At 38.8% G+C, this 15007-nt stretch overlaps 1 protein-coding gene and 1 long non-coding RNA gene across 6 annotated transcripts in view; one reads left to right on the top strand and one right to left on the bottom strand.

The window, feature by feature from the left end:
• The window catches only part of LOC111252734 (uncharacterized), a 30239-nt gene extending 21187 nt beyond the window's left edge, over positions 1–9052 (top strand). For all 4 annotated transcript variants that reach the window (XM_022811092.2, XM_086993548.1, XM_022811093.2 and 1 more), the window contains exons 19-24: positions 5–188; positions 3509–3987; positions 4168–4467; positions 5347–5594; positions 5808–6299; positions 7220–9052. In XM_022811092.2, coding sequence (XP_022666827.1) covers positions 5–188; positions 3509–3987; positions 4168–4467; positions 5347–5594; positions 5808–6299; positions 7220–7421 — 1905 coding nt within the window. In that variant the 3' untranslated portion in view covers positions 7422–9052. The remainder of the gene's footprint in view (positions 1–4; positions 189–3508; positions 3988–4167; positions 4468–5346; positions 5595–5807; positions 6300–7219) is intronic.
• LOC147755044 (uncharacterized) lies at positions 2072–14486 on the bottom strand. 2 transcript variants are annotated; one of them, XR_015330588.1, is made up of 4 exons: positions 14252–14391; positions 11064–11179; positions 4640–4695; positions 2072–4009 (listed from the first exon to the last, which is right to left on the bottom strand). It is a non-coding gene; the product is annotated as an uncharacterized LOC147755044 (long non-coding RNA). The 2 variants fall into 2 exon arrangements; XR_015330587.1 differs by having other exon boundaries at positions 2072–4695; positions 14252–14486.
• Positions 14487–15007: the final 521 nt, after the last annotated feature.

Raw genomic sequence — 15007 nt, forward strand, 5'->3', positions numbered from 1 at the left:
TCAGGAGGTTCTTGGTGAACTTGTAAAACGTGTCAGCGAGCAAACACCAGTAAAACCGGTGCAACTCAGGAAGCCTTTCCTCGCGCATCGGCCTGACCCTAACAGGAAGAGCGCCAAGGGCACGAAATGGATGGTGTGGGAGCCGGGGACACGTCAAAAGCTTTTAAGCAAAAAGAATAATACCCTTGGTAAGAACAGCCCCATTTTAAAGCAATGTCGATTGATGTATGATATGTTTGAAGGTATCCACTGGTATCGAATATTAAGATAGGCAGAAAAGAGTCATCGTTATTTCAGACGATTACTCTCTGATCTTCATCTCAAATATGGGGGTTTATGTAGCATTTATGATATCTTCCGTTTTGGTTAGAAGAAATGCCTTCGTGTAGCTGCATAGTGTTTTCCAGTCTATGTCACTACCAAGTCTCTATCCTGATCTTAGTATACCGTCGAAGAGCGAGGTGGGCCGATCATGGTTCAGGTGGAGTATTTTTAGGTGCCTATAAACGTTCGTTCAACAAATCGCTTTTTCGCATCTGTGCATTGGAAGCAGAATCTGTTTCTACTCATTTGCTTTAGCCTTGCATCCCATTCAAGCAAACGTTTTCAAAATGATGCTACGTTGTCCAGTTATTGTGTTATACAGGCGAAACCTGTTGTGCTTGCTTTTTCATATTTTGCGGTAGTTAGATCCATCTAAGCGCAAATTTTTCTTATTAAAAATAGCAGGCGATTTATTAGTTATGTGTGATTTATCATACTTTAGGAGAGGATATGTAGTACATATAGTAACATCTCTAGAACTCATTGGGCTACGTATCTGTCTCAATTTGCGATATCTTCACTTGGATGTATTGATAAACTGTTTGGCTCAGTTGTTGGAACTGCGCAATGTTGTGCTTCAATCGATTTTACAAAACCGGCAAATTGATATGGTATGAATTGACGGCCATTGTCCGAGGCAATTCTAAATGAGCGTTTGAAACAATCCTAAAAAGTTATATGCAGCGAGGAAATATATTATGTAGCGCATTTACTGTATTTTAACTAATTGCTGATTGCATAATATATACTTCAGCCCCTCGGAAGTGGGTATCTACAATAATTGAATACATTTCACTATCTACCGGCCTCCCAAAATCGATATGCTTCCGTTCAGATACCTGTGTAGATTCTAGCCATTATTTATTAGTTACCTTTGCGAATCGATATCGCTTCATAATAGTTTGTCCAGTGGGCCTTATAAGTCTCTTAGTGTATCAATAAATTCTAAGCAACAGAGATCGTAATTCAAAGACATTCGAAAAAGCTAGCATCTACAAAATTGCTTTAGTTTTATCGAGACCTGGTTTTATTTTTTGAGTTCGGCTAAAAAAATCCTCTAACTTTGACCTCGGTCTTAAGATAGTGTCTCTTTTCCAATTTTACTTTTAGTCCGGATTGGTCAATCTGTCGGAAAATTTCGTAGGATCTATACAGCCTTGTTTTGTTGTAGAACCGTAGTCAACGATGTTGCCCCGTTATGATGGAATCGCTGTTATTAGTATATCAGTTTTTGCCTGAATAATTGTTTGTGTTACCTTTACAAAGGGAAGCCTATAATATGTCATTTAAAAGTTTTCTCGGATTGTTAATAATTGGCAGCCCTATTGATTTATCCATTATTTCAAGTTATCGGTATGCTTTAGCTAACTTAGTGGTAGAGGAATTTTATCCAGTTTCATAAATATACATGGTGATCGGAGAGCGGAGTAATAGGTTTCGTGATTGGTATGCAGACGGCTAGAAGGATCAGCACACAGGCTTACGTCACTATTCTTTTTTGAATTATTACAATTAAGGCCACATCTCGGTAAGAGGCATCAGTCAGGACAGCGCGAGCTACAAGCCGTTAAAATGTTCTGTCCAACTTATTCGAAATATTGTAAGAAACAGGTTTTATCTTCAAGAATACCAAATCAGTATTTGGGTTAGAGATAGACAGATGTGCTTCGGTTTGTCACTACAATTCCACGACGTTTCTTAATAATTCGTTTAGAAATAAACTCGTTCTTAATGTGGATGCCAAATGTCAATTTCAGAAGTTAATTTATTTCGAACTTTTGGGACTCTCATCATACATTGATTGTGGTCGATGACATAGCAATTGTCCCGAATCTTTTCTGCATTCAACTCTGCCTCTGTTTTAAAACGGCCTGGCCAATTTAACTGTCCCATGTCGGCATCTTTAAATGCAGAATAAAAAAACTGGGGGTTATTTTAGTCTATCAATGTCTTTCATGTGCGCAAGTCAATAATAGTAACGCTTGGTTCTGTATTTTGCCTTGGACACTGTGCCTTGCTAGTCTTTGATTTTGACAGCCTGATATATCTGTGTAAATCGTTGAATGGTGCAAATTTGAGTCTTGCCTACATAGTCATCCTAAGTTCATCATGATCTACTCTATTTATGGAACGTAGTCGATTATTCGTATGTGATTTTCTGGGTGTTTGGTTATTCATTTTCCAAAAAACGACCTTACGTATGACCTTTGTTATTGCAAAGAGGCAAAATGATTATGTTTATAGCTGCTGTCTTGCTGCTTATGACTGCTTCCACATCTCACGCGTGCTGGCAAACGTCATTCTCAACAACCATTATGCTCATTGTATCTTGATGCTTTGCTAATGCCCTTGTCGTTTATCTGGTTCAAAATGTTTCAGTTGCATAAACTGCTTAATGTGAGCATGCATTTTTTATCGTACAACTAACCATTTCATCTACTTAGTTAAAAGCTACTGATTTATTATCATTATATTTTGATTTCTTCAACCCTCGAATTTAAACAAAGCATCAGGAGAAATATGATCAAGTACAACGAACGAATATAGACGATTAACTCTGTATGCATAATTGACAAAGGTCCATGACAGGTCGTCATTTCAAACGCATTTAATGCAGTTGTTTCTTCGGCAAATAAAAGACAGATAGTTTCCAGAGAGATTTTTATCGTGTCCAACTTTCTGCTAAAGTAATTTTGGTGAGATTTCACTTCTGCGCGATAATTCTGGCTTCATCTTGTTCTTTAAGCGTTCTTCCTTCCTGATTTATGATATTTTCGTGGCGATCGTACCATTTCTCAAAATTCTGTCGGTTTGCCGAAACTTGGAATTCTGGACGTCAGGCTACTTATCACGGGATCTTCTGGCGGCACCAATCCGTGAAATCTAAGAAATATGTTCAATGTGGTTGTTCTGTGTGCCAAAATTTGTTGTAGCGTTCTTTGTAGGATATTTTGGTTTAATGCGAATTTACTACCTTACGTCGCCGGTAACTTATCTAAAAATATCTATCGATATTGAGTGCTAGGTTAAGCAGAGAAGACTTTTTTGTTGTCCAACCATTAAGATCATTACTGTCTGATTTTGATCTCTGGTATTGGGGTTGATATACTATTCATGACAAATAGTGTTGTATTAGTTATTAATAGGATTTCAATTTGATTTCCTTTAATCGCAACAATTACAGTTGTAGAGGAGGCAAACGCTCGGCTAGATGCATCTCCAATAGGTATTCGGTTAGCGGGCGTGACGGATGCCCGTGCGTGCCTACTGTGCTTGGCAGTCGGTGACGGCGCGAGCGAAGGTCCGGGCAGACTGCTCAACTTGGACACGGACCAATGGGTGCATCTCAACTGCGCGCTTTGGTCGTCCGAAGTTTATGAGACGGTGAACGGGTCACTGATGAATGTCGAAGAGGCTTGCCGTCGGGCAAAGCGTGTGCGCTGTGCACGTTGCAACCTCGTAGGGGCTAGCGTGCGCTGCTTCAAGATGAGATGTATGCAGACGTTTCATTTTGGCTGCGCACGCCGCCACTCGTGCATGTTTTTCAAGGACAAGACCATGTTGTGCCCCGCTCATCAGCCCAAGTCTCCTCAGCCCGATCTACTTCTACCGTCCGCTTCCGTGCTCCGGCGGGTCTATATCTCGCGAGACGAAGTCAAACAGGCAAGTAGCTACAAGATGAAAACTAAGAGGATTATTATTAGCCACCGCTAGAAGCCCTAGTAAGACAAGCATTATAGTTTGGTGGGGAAGAAAAGAAAAGGCCGCTGTGAAAATATTCAATTCTAGATATGCACGTCAGTGTTCTTACCCTCCGTCATCCCATTTCGGTCTGGTTTGAAGGTTGCTGCTTCTGTTCATCGTGGCGAGAATTATTACATCCGTGTGGGTAGCCTGGTATTCCAGGCTCTTGGCCAACTATTACCGCAACAGCTGCAAAATTTTCACTGCCCAAATGCTATCTACCCTTGCGGATTTCGTGTGCTGCGCTTCTATTGGCACATGCAACGACTTGGCCAACGTCAACTGTATGAATGTGTCATTAGTGAACATGAGGGTAAGCCGAAGTTCACTATTACACCCATGGGCAAAAGCGATCAAAAGGCCATCGAGGGCAGTACTCCTAAGGAGTGCTGGATGAAGGTACGTTCTTGGAATCAGCACACTCTGGTGTATCGATGTTTACATCTCGTACACGAAACATATATATATATATGGTCATCGATTGCAGATAGTCAATCGCAAATTGTGATACATTACATTAGCTCATAAAAAACACAATATCAACATCACGTTAAAAACATGACAATCTTACCGTGATTTTTACATGTATTGTTGTCCAGACGATTGCCTTGAAATTCCTCCGTAAGACTGAAATGAAAACCAAAATTTTCGATAACCTCTTACAAATCCGGCATAAACGTCAAAATTTCTTCCTGGGGCACACATATAACTTCCTAATTGTAGAAGATCTAAACTTATAGATTGCGCTTTTAAAAAACGGATAAGAAAAATCTAACGATCGCATAAAGTTGCATAAATGGGGTAGCTCAGGAGTGGTACGAACTCTCCGAGACAAATGGGGTTTACCCAACTTCCGCTTTAATAATCGCAGGGTTTCGAATACGCAATGACAGATGGTACCGCCCCCTGGAACCAAACATTGCCCACGTTTGACTCATTTACGGTTACTTTAGCTCGATAAAGTGATAAATTGTTAGTAAATAAGATTTTCGCACAATTGTATACGGCGCTTTTGTTTGTTCACCCATCCTGATATGCAGAAGTACAAAACAATTGGGGATAAGATTTTCAACACAAAAACTGGGAAAATTATTTTTCTAAGATCTCGTCGTAGGTGCTCTACGACAGATGCAGACGTATAACGCTTGGCATAGTCTACAGGTTTGAACTATTTCATGTATTCAAGTTCGTGGTGAATAGAAGCATTTTCATGCAAAGCGCTTTGCTCTATAGCGTAGGAACAGGATGTCGTATCTCTATTTCCGTTGTGGCTTTTAGGTGTTGGAACCCATAGAAAAAATGCGACTGGAGGACAAGGCTATCAAAGTGTTCTCCAAATACGTGACGGGTCACGACCTGTTCGGGCTAACGGAACCGCTTCTTCTTCGATTGATTGAGTCAATTCCGGGTGTAGATACGTTGCTTGACTATACGTTTCGCTACGGTCCTTCAATCGATTTGCCGTTAGCTGTCAATCCAAGTGGTTGTGCCCGGTCGGAACCCAAGCTCAGGACCCACTTCAAACGGTAAAATCCATCGGAAGTTATTAAAAAAATATTTGCAGTACAATGGACAGTGAACGTATTGTAAAGAGAAAACTTAGTGATAGTGCACTAGCTGATCTTTGTATAGTAGCTACTGTTGATAGATTTCAATATGGCTAAAGAGATACAAATAACAATGCAATATTTTTTCGTGCATATTTGCTTGTCGTGTTCTTACTGTTATTCTCAATGTAGATCGCATGCGTTGCTGCATTCGAGTAACGCAGTGGGTGCTGCTGGGGGCTGGGCTGGCGCAGGAGGCGGCGGAAGTTCCGCGGCTTCGGCGCTCTCGGCCTCGGTGGGGACACCCGCGTCACTCGCAATACAGCATTCGTTACTGTTGTGCTCCGATTCGCCCGGCGGACAGGGCCTTTCGCCGTCACCTGAGATGGGCTCGCCGTACTCCAAGCAGTTCGTCCATTCCAAGGCCAGTCAATACAGGCGAATGAAGACAGAGTGGCGAAGTAACGTTTTCCTAGCTCGAAGCAAGATCCAGGGTTTGGGTCTATATGCCGCCCGTGACATTGAAAAGCACACGATGGTAATAGAGTACATTGGACAGGTGATCCGAAACGAAGTGGCCAACGCCCGCGAAAAGCAGTACGAGTCTCAGAATCGAGGAATTTACATGTTCCGACTCGACGAAAATCGGGTTATTGATGCTACCCTTACGGGCGGCCTAGCGAGGTAAAAGAAGAACTGTCACAGTAGGATGTTAAAAACATTTACTATAGTTGTTCGATAAGTTCTCGCCGTCCTTATGGATTGCTTTCCTTTTTCCATTTTTTTGTGAATAGATGTAATATATGTTAAAACGTTCTTAATTGGGTTACAAGCGTGTGGTATTATTTGTATGATATCAAGAGCTTAGTTTAAATGTGTGCTCCAAGAATGAATAATTGGAGAAGAAAATTTTCTGCTAAAATTAAGAAGCAGTAATTCAGAACAGTAATTCTCCGGATAGAAAATCCGTAGACGGAAAGAGCTTCGTCTAACAATCATCAGTCGTTAAATTTGGCGCAAAATGGTTTTCGTTGAACTCGAAAAATTAAGCGAAGTGTATCGTTTAGATTTAAGATGCTATTTTTTTTTCCATTTTTTACGACATATACTTTTATGTTATACTCTCAGCAATAAAATTTTCCACTATACACATCATATAGCTACCAAGTTGTATCATAACTTCCTTTGTTTAAAGGTGGGCCAAAAAGTTTGATTGTTCAGATAAAGTTGCTGAGTGTTATTAAGAGCACTGGTTTTTCTTGGCTACTAGGATACAGTTGGGATAGGAAGTAATGCATATAAAGTAATTTGTTGGCTAATTTCGCGTAAGCACTTTTAAAGTGGTGGAAAAAGGTTAGCATGTATTAGATTAATTATTATAGTTAACTGTAAAACCAGCTTAATTCATCCGTTTATGTACCAATGACTTGCGTGCATCTGATCACTTGCGTTGTCCGGCCCTTGATGCATTGACTTGTAATAGCAAGTCTGAAAGGACCCTACTGTACGCCTGATTATTTCAATTTTTTTTTTTCATACGATTAAGCAAATATTAATAACTAATAGACTAATTTTGAGTGTTATTTAATCTTGTCTTTCTGCAGATATGTGAATCACAGCTGCAATCCAAACTGTGTCACTGAGGTGGTGGACGTAGACAAGGATCAGAAGATTCTGATTATAGCTAAACGGCGAATTGCCCGTGGCGAAGAGCTCTCTTACGACTACAAGTTCGATTTTGAGGATGACCAGCACAAGATAGCCTGCCTATGTGGTGCCCCCAATTGTAAAAAGTGGATGAATTAGAAGAAAGACGTGAACGATAAAGAATATATATATATATATATATATAGCCGATGAATAATATAGAAAGGTACACTTAGACACAACAGAAACTTGTTAACAGGAAAGAAGTTAGAGATACACTCACACAAGCACACCCTATACAATTCTGTACAACTTTGCAATAGATTCAATATTATGCTGTCGGTTCAATGAGACAAAACTCACAATTCCTTTTGCCACAACAGAAACAACAATAATAACGTGTGTAACAACAATAATTATTACTGCTATTACGTTTTCCCATGCATTGCTACTGGTGCTCCCGCATTGCCCGGCTGCCATGTATATACAGTGGTGGTACAGTGCACAAACACTGATGGATATTATAGAAAAATACATATTGATGTTGTTATTATTATTATTATTATTATTATTAAAGCGTCAATTTCGACCGCAGATGATCTTGTGATCCATTAATCGCTGGTGTATTTGGTTTCGCAAATGTTAATGTTGCTCAGAGAAGCGATCATATTTGGTCAACAAAGGAAGCAAACGACCACCGAGAGAGAATACCCTCGATTTCAATTCTACACCTACTCGAAATAAAACCGGCAGGTAGGTGAAAGGTATTAGAAGATCCTCAAATATCGATAAACGACATTTTTGTAATGAGTATAATAAGGCAACGGGTAACGGGCGACTGGTTGACAAAGGGGGCGCAAACGAAACGTAAACGAAAAACATGTTACGCCAGCAGCAGCGGTAGCACATGCATAATAAAGAACCGAAAATCATCGTTAGATTTTTGTTATACATTGTAATCATTGTACCATCGACATTGTAACTAAGCAACATTAGCTATGCGTGAATTGGGCCCTAGGTGTTACTTTCATTCGGGGCCTGTAGTTGAATTGGTAACAAATTAATTAACTAACTAGTATTTATTATAGTTATTGAAAGCAAACACACAAGTCAGATTAGTTTTATTACTATTACTATTGCTACGATTTCTGTAACAGAAGACAGCCATTATTCATGTACGACAAATACTATATGAAAGGAAATATAACGTTGATACTAGACATTAGTGTCATCGTCGTGGTAAATGTAATAGTTCTAAAAGTTGCATTGATGCTCTACGGCTGATACAAATAAACATAGAGACACGCGCAACTTTGAAAACAGATGGAATCGGCGGATGCGTGACTGGAGAAAAACAGACAACAATAGGAAGAACGCAAACAGACGACACATGCAAAGAAACATAAAACCCGATGGAACCTAGAAAGGTGAAATCGAATTCATTTAAGTGTGTGAAGTATAATACAGGTAATAATGAAAATATGAATAGAAGTGATCGACACTAAAGATGGACTATAAAAAGAATAGTAAGAATAACGGTAATAACAATGATAATGATGACTGGAAGAAACCTTGCAAACAAAACACAAAACAAGCAAAACGTGAGGAAGACTCGAAAGAATGAAAATGAGTAAACTAAGTATGATTGGTGACACTGGTATTATGATTATAAATATCAATGAATTAATATTGTTGTCAACTATATATTGTGTATAAATGCGACTGTGTATAGAAACGAAATGACAATAGTAATAATAATAAACAATATAATAACTGTCTATGGAAAACAATGTCGCAGATGGTGATGATATGATATCATATGCTTGTATGAGCGACACAAAAGGAAGCAAGAAAGGATGCTCTTCTTTTGGATGATATATAATTATATATAGATCCATAGGTACACAATTAAGTATATATAGATAAAATCGCCTACAAACAAATTGATTGTAGGCTTCCCCGTTTTTCGCTGCGCGATACAAAATAATAAGAAAATCATTGCGAGTTCCAAAAAAATAGGATAAAAAGAGAGAAAGAAGCAAATGAATACACATCATAAATCGGAATTTAAAGCTAACTCGTGGTTTAAAGTATAAGACAAAATGGCACGGCTAGAAAAAAAAACCATATTCGATGCTTTCATATAAAATAACCCATGCATCCCAGCTTGAGTGAATTTCACTAGAAATATGAAAAAAAAATATTAATACGCCCATTTTACTGACTAGGATGGTTATGTTGCAACTGAATGGTCTTAAATTGTGCCCGCCCAGCATTACATTTCACTTGGAATTAATTGTTATTAAGGAACCTGTAACATGCCGTGTAACATGCACACAAACAAAAACGATGACAAGCATGCGTAAACGAAACCAACTAGATTTTTAAATTTTTAAATCTGGATCGTAAACTGTTTGAAATGTTGTGAGTATCAAAATAGCGTCAATCCTGAATTTGAGGGCTTCACGTATCTGCATAACTTCACACCTTGCAGTCGATTGCTAGTTGAATCGATAGCTGTCTAGTGTTTCTTGGTGAGGTGCACGTGCAAGCAAATTGCCCTAGACTAGTTTACAGCGGACCTGTTTCTGATATTATTTCACCTGCATGAGATATCTGTACAGGCACCTTATAGTGGGGAACCTTTTATCTCAAACAAGATTGTTGAACGGACGGCTGACATTGAGGTACTAGAGCGAAATTGCACCCCGAAATCAATAAAACAAAACATAGTTTCATTAAACGCTACCAAACTGGGGCTATTGAGTTTTTAAATGTTTGAAAGCTACCTTCATACGAATTACATTATTTGTGTCTATCAAAGCTAGCTAATTCCAGTTCTATTATAAATTCAAGCCCTGTCCCAGTTTCAAATGGTTTGTGTCAGAAGATGTTTTTTTCGTCTGCTATTTCTTGATGGTCTTGTTGTTTCTTCATTATTTTGCTGGTTGTTCTCATCATTGTATTCTAATCTGTACTGCTCCTTACGAAACGTATTAATGTATTATTGCGTTAGTTTCACTCATCTGGATTATTGTTATTATAGCCTACGCTAACACCACCAACATAAATAGAAATCACTTTTAGGCATATTCACGTATTCATCTACAAACGAACACGAAAACACAAACTCATATATGATCCAACAAAAATAATTGGATCTACTAGCTGAAAATAAAGTGATTCATCGTCGAAAGAGAGCAATGAGGTTCAGTACATTTCATCTACCTTTTCATTGAGCAGCCTCTTATATATATATATATATAAATATATATATATATATATATATATATACTATGTAAGATATTAAAACTACCTATTTGCAATAATAACAATAAATAGATATAAGGTATCGCACAACCGTGTGTGTTTTTACTTATTTAGAAACACTTTAGTGCTTAATTGAGCTGGAAAATGAAGAACTATCTCCACTCATCTAGTGCGACGTCAGGTTAATCCTGCAATTAATCCTAATGCTTCTAGCTAGTTTGTTGAGAAGGCATAATATCTCCCTTAAATAACAGTATGGCTGTATTTTTAGAAACGTTATCAATAACGTCTTATATCATGCATGAATAATGTAAGAAATTATTTGCTGGTGTAGGTTCATAAGTCGCTACAGCTTTATACTAAAAAAGACGAAACGATCCAAACAGATAGAAAAACTACAATTTATTTTAGGGAATATGACCTCTTCGTAAGAACTACTGAGTTCTAAATCCAGTCACAGGAAGCATCAGCTACGAAATTGAGAATGTGAAACCAAATGAGTGAAAACCATAACGTGGCGTCGTCCATTACCTTTCGTAGTGTTTCAGATTCTTACGAATTGTTTTTTCTCGATTCACAAGCATCTTGCGTATTTCCAGGGTGTGCTGTTTTTCACTACCACATCTGCCGATCTGCAAGGTATATTGCTTAAACGAGGATACAGAAACGGGTCAATGAATTAATTCGCACAGCCGACTGTATATCGCTGAAACATTGCTGGTGCCATTAGAGTGAAAGCGAACTTGCAAAGCTATTATAGTTCATGAGTATAACTTCAGTAAGCAATGACAGTGGTGAGCTGTAATTTGCAATAATCAGGTTACGTTTAAAAACATAGGAAGACTACTAAGTGCTAGTTGAAATATTGTGGAGTAGACTATTTGATTTCTGACTAGAAAACGATTGATACCAGAGCTGATGTATTTCGATAAAATACTGTAGTATCAGTAAAATATCAGTCCGTTAAGGAGACAACGGGATAACACCCTGCCTCGAAGAGTTTGGCAATGACGCTATATATTTATATCCACTTTTGGCTATAACCTGAATGATAACTGAGACCAGCTTAAGAAGTATAGTGTGACAAGCAAATAATGTCAGTACGAGTTGTTATGTGTAACATATTTATCGGATCCGAAGTGAGAAAGTTAGCAGTGACACGTATTCGGATTGCTTAGAAAAAGATTTTACAAGTGCACAATTTACTGAACTTTCAATAATAAAGTTAATTCAACAATCTAATGTCTTGAGTCTTTGTGAGAAATCCTGCTGGATAAATTGATTTAAGAGGCATTGATCGAAGGAGTATAATGCACGAAGTGTTGATCTAGTTCGAAATATAATAGTTCGAAAATGAAAACCAGGATGGAGCCTCGAATCTATTTGAAATACCTGAATCGCCCGATCAGAATATCCCGGCAGCGTATACTACATGAGACCGTTATATCTATAACAAGGATTATACGTAACGTCTCTGCTTGGTTACTTGAGTATCTTGAGGTGGTTCTGAATCTTGCTGAGGGGTTTCGATTTTCTATAGTCTAGGTGATTCAAAACTTTACGTACGTTCGAGACTGCGACTACTAATTCTTGATAGTAGATTAGAAGAATGCTGTCTGTGAGGCAACTGATGTTTGTTTGATATACTAGTGAGAAAACATAAACAAAAAAGAGATAAGGCTCAAATTACTCCATTTAGTTAGTATGTGTTTAATATATAAACAGATGTTTCTAGTTTTATGTCCAGTATTACAATTAGGTATTGCTTCAGACAGCGGCTGCTCTAAACCTAAACTTGTAACCACCTTTTATTGCAACTTAAGAATAACACATATCTATCTATCAAATAGTGTGTCATTTGTTTAGTCATAGAAGATGACTGAGTCATTAGATCCGGATCTCTATAACACATCCAACGGGCGCATAGGATAATGTGAAATACGCTTATATTTGGTATCCAGAAACAACTTCTTGTTTAGACTATCAGACCCACACAGATTCGTGTTCGCTAGATTACTTAATTCTGCAGTATAAGTACGTGCAGTATTTTGACGCAGTTAAGTTCAGCACTAACCTATGTAGACCAAACACACACGGTTCAAACTCGATGCTTTTTTGCCTACTTCTAACACTGACATTAAGAGCAAATGTTTTACACTTTAGGTAATTTAAATCAGTCCCAATGAAGTATCATAAACATCTCCTGCCATATAGGACATATATATAACGGTAAGCTCCATCGACTCCGAGACACGTTAAGAGGATATAGATAACGTTCCAATCGAAAACCATGCCGTTTCCAAGAATACGCTATCATCGAGTAGATACACATTGTATAAAAATATACACATTAATGCCTTCTGTAAACAAACAATATACTTAGACGGTTATGTTTCCTAGTGATGAAATTTACTTATCATCCAACGCGCGTTTATTATATACCACAGAATTACCCATATTGCATAATAGGTCTGGATTCAAATTATCTAATGCAGAAAGATGCTCCTGTTAACCAAGCGTTGTTTCTATAACCTGTGTGATAAAAACATTATGATTGGTTTGCAGTTAAAAAAATACGTTTCCTCAAGTTGTGCTGCTTCAAAGCAGCTAAATTTAAATCTAGAAGAAACGTTAAATAGCTACTTGTTGCCAGAATTAAAATTTTTGGACTCGCGAGCAGGGTTCACCTATTTTCTAGCGACGTGAAGTTCACCGTATGGAGTACTGATTCAACCGCTCTAGATAGACAACAGAATATACAAACAGTCACTCTTAAGAATAGGTAAACAGAGCCTTCAGGTTTTTAGCTTCCATTTTCGTGGCACTTCTTCAACAAGGCTTCCAAGAAAGGAGCAAGCTTGACAAACGTCTAACGATCGAAACTTCTTTATAACTTAAAAAAATAGGATCCTACATGCGTTAAAATGCAGATGATTAGTACAATGGAACTACGTTGAAATACAGAGATCTAAAGCTCTCTATCGCCTCATCTGCAGCCAATTAAAAATTACATCACTCTATATAATATGGGTTTCTGCTTGACTAGAAAACAATGATAACTAATAGATATAATTATTCAGTCCAGCAATCCCTTGACGATGCGAAATAGAAGTGACCAGCTGTATGAGAAGCTATCTGGAACATACAGCTTTTTGTCTTGTAACGCACTCTGTTATTCCTTATGTGTAAACAAGTGCTCGCATTTACGTTTTCGCATAAGCATGCAGCTTGCTTGCACAAAAATGTATAATTGATCACTCTTATCGTAAGCAAAATGCCCATAAGCATGTACGTGCACGAAGCTTTCATTTTATTGTTCTTGCAACAAAAGAATTTTAGAAGCAGAAAGATAAGGCTGTGATGAACTTGACGGCGCATTCATGCAGTGACAGGTGATAGACGGTGGATTGATAAAGATGCCCGCATAGACAGTATCAGCAGGGAAGTTTAGACACTGAGAATAAATGACCTCAAACACAATCTGGCACTTTTCTCATCGACTTTATTCAACTGCTTTTATTTTTTATTGAAACCTTTGTTCTTTTTCGGCTTCTCCATGAAGTGGCTTAATTGTGTTGGGGTTTCATTGTGACGGCTCAAACGTACCACCGTCACGTAATCTATCTATTCTGTGTAAGCGTGTGGTGTGTGTGCAAATCTGTGAAGCTTCTATCTGGGTGCTTCCTATCGCAGTGTGTGGTTAAGGAGAACGCACTTACGTGAGTGATCATTCATCGGGGTTTCTTTCGCTAAAGGTCCTCCAGCGATAGAGGGTAAACAAGCAACATGGCGGTCACCAGTCATAATGTCTAAATATAATCGAATAGTTCTCCTGTAGTGCTTTATTTGTGCTATTGCTGCGTCCGCTGGGACTCCTCTGAATGTCATTGTGTTATGTTATGAATAGATGGCCGGACTGCCGTCCTATAGTGATAGGGACTCTAGCGGAAAAGTTCGCTTTCTTTTTTTTCTTGTTAATAATGCTGTACGCTGGTGGTTGTGGTGGTGGTCGTGTGCTGCTGCTGCTGCTGCTGCTGCCGCTGCCGCGGGCGGTGACGATATTGCTGCTGATGGTGGTGTCATAGAGCCGCGATGATCGTGCTGCTCCTCGATTCCGATGGTGGTAAAGTTTTGCTGTTGTATCAACAGCCAGTACAACTAAGGAGAACGACTGCTGCTGTTGCTGCTAAGTCGTTTCCAGCTGATAAACGAAGCAGCAGAATTGCTGGAGGCAACTAGTTCATAGGGGGTCAACCAGTGTGGCTGGCACACTCGTTCATTTTTTCGCGCTTTCTCTCGCCGTAGCCACTAGCGGTAACGGTAGCGGCAATCGCCGTTTATCCAGAAAACACCAATCACAACAACTGGAGGAGGAGAGTGCTGGACAGTAAATGACAAAGAAAGGGAGGCACTAAGTGCTGCTGCTGCCCTCGGCTTACCGCTGGATACTGGCGGGCTGGTTGGCTGCTATTGTT

The sequence above is a fragment of the Varroa destructor genome, unplaced genomic scaffold (assembly GCF_002443255.2).
Source record: "Varroa destructor unplaced genomic scaffold, Vdes_3.0 BEIS01000006.1, whole genome shotgun sequence".
NCBI classification, from domain to species: domain Eukaryota; kingdom Metazoa; phylum Arthropoda; class Arachnida; order Mesostigmata; family Varroidae; genus Varroa; species Varroa destructor.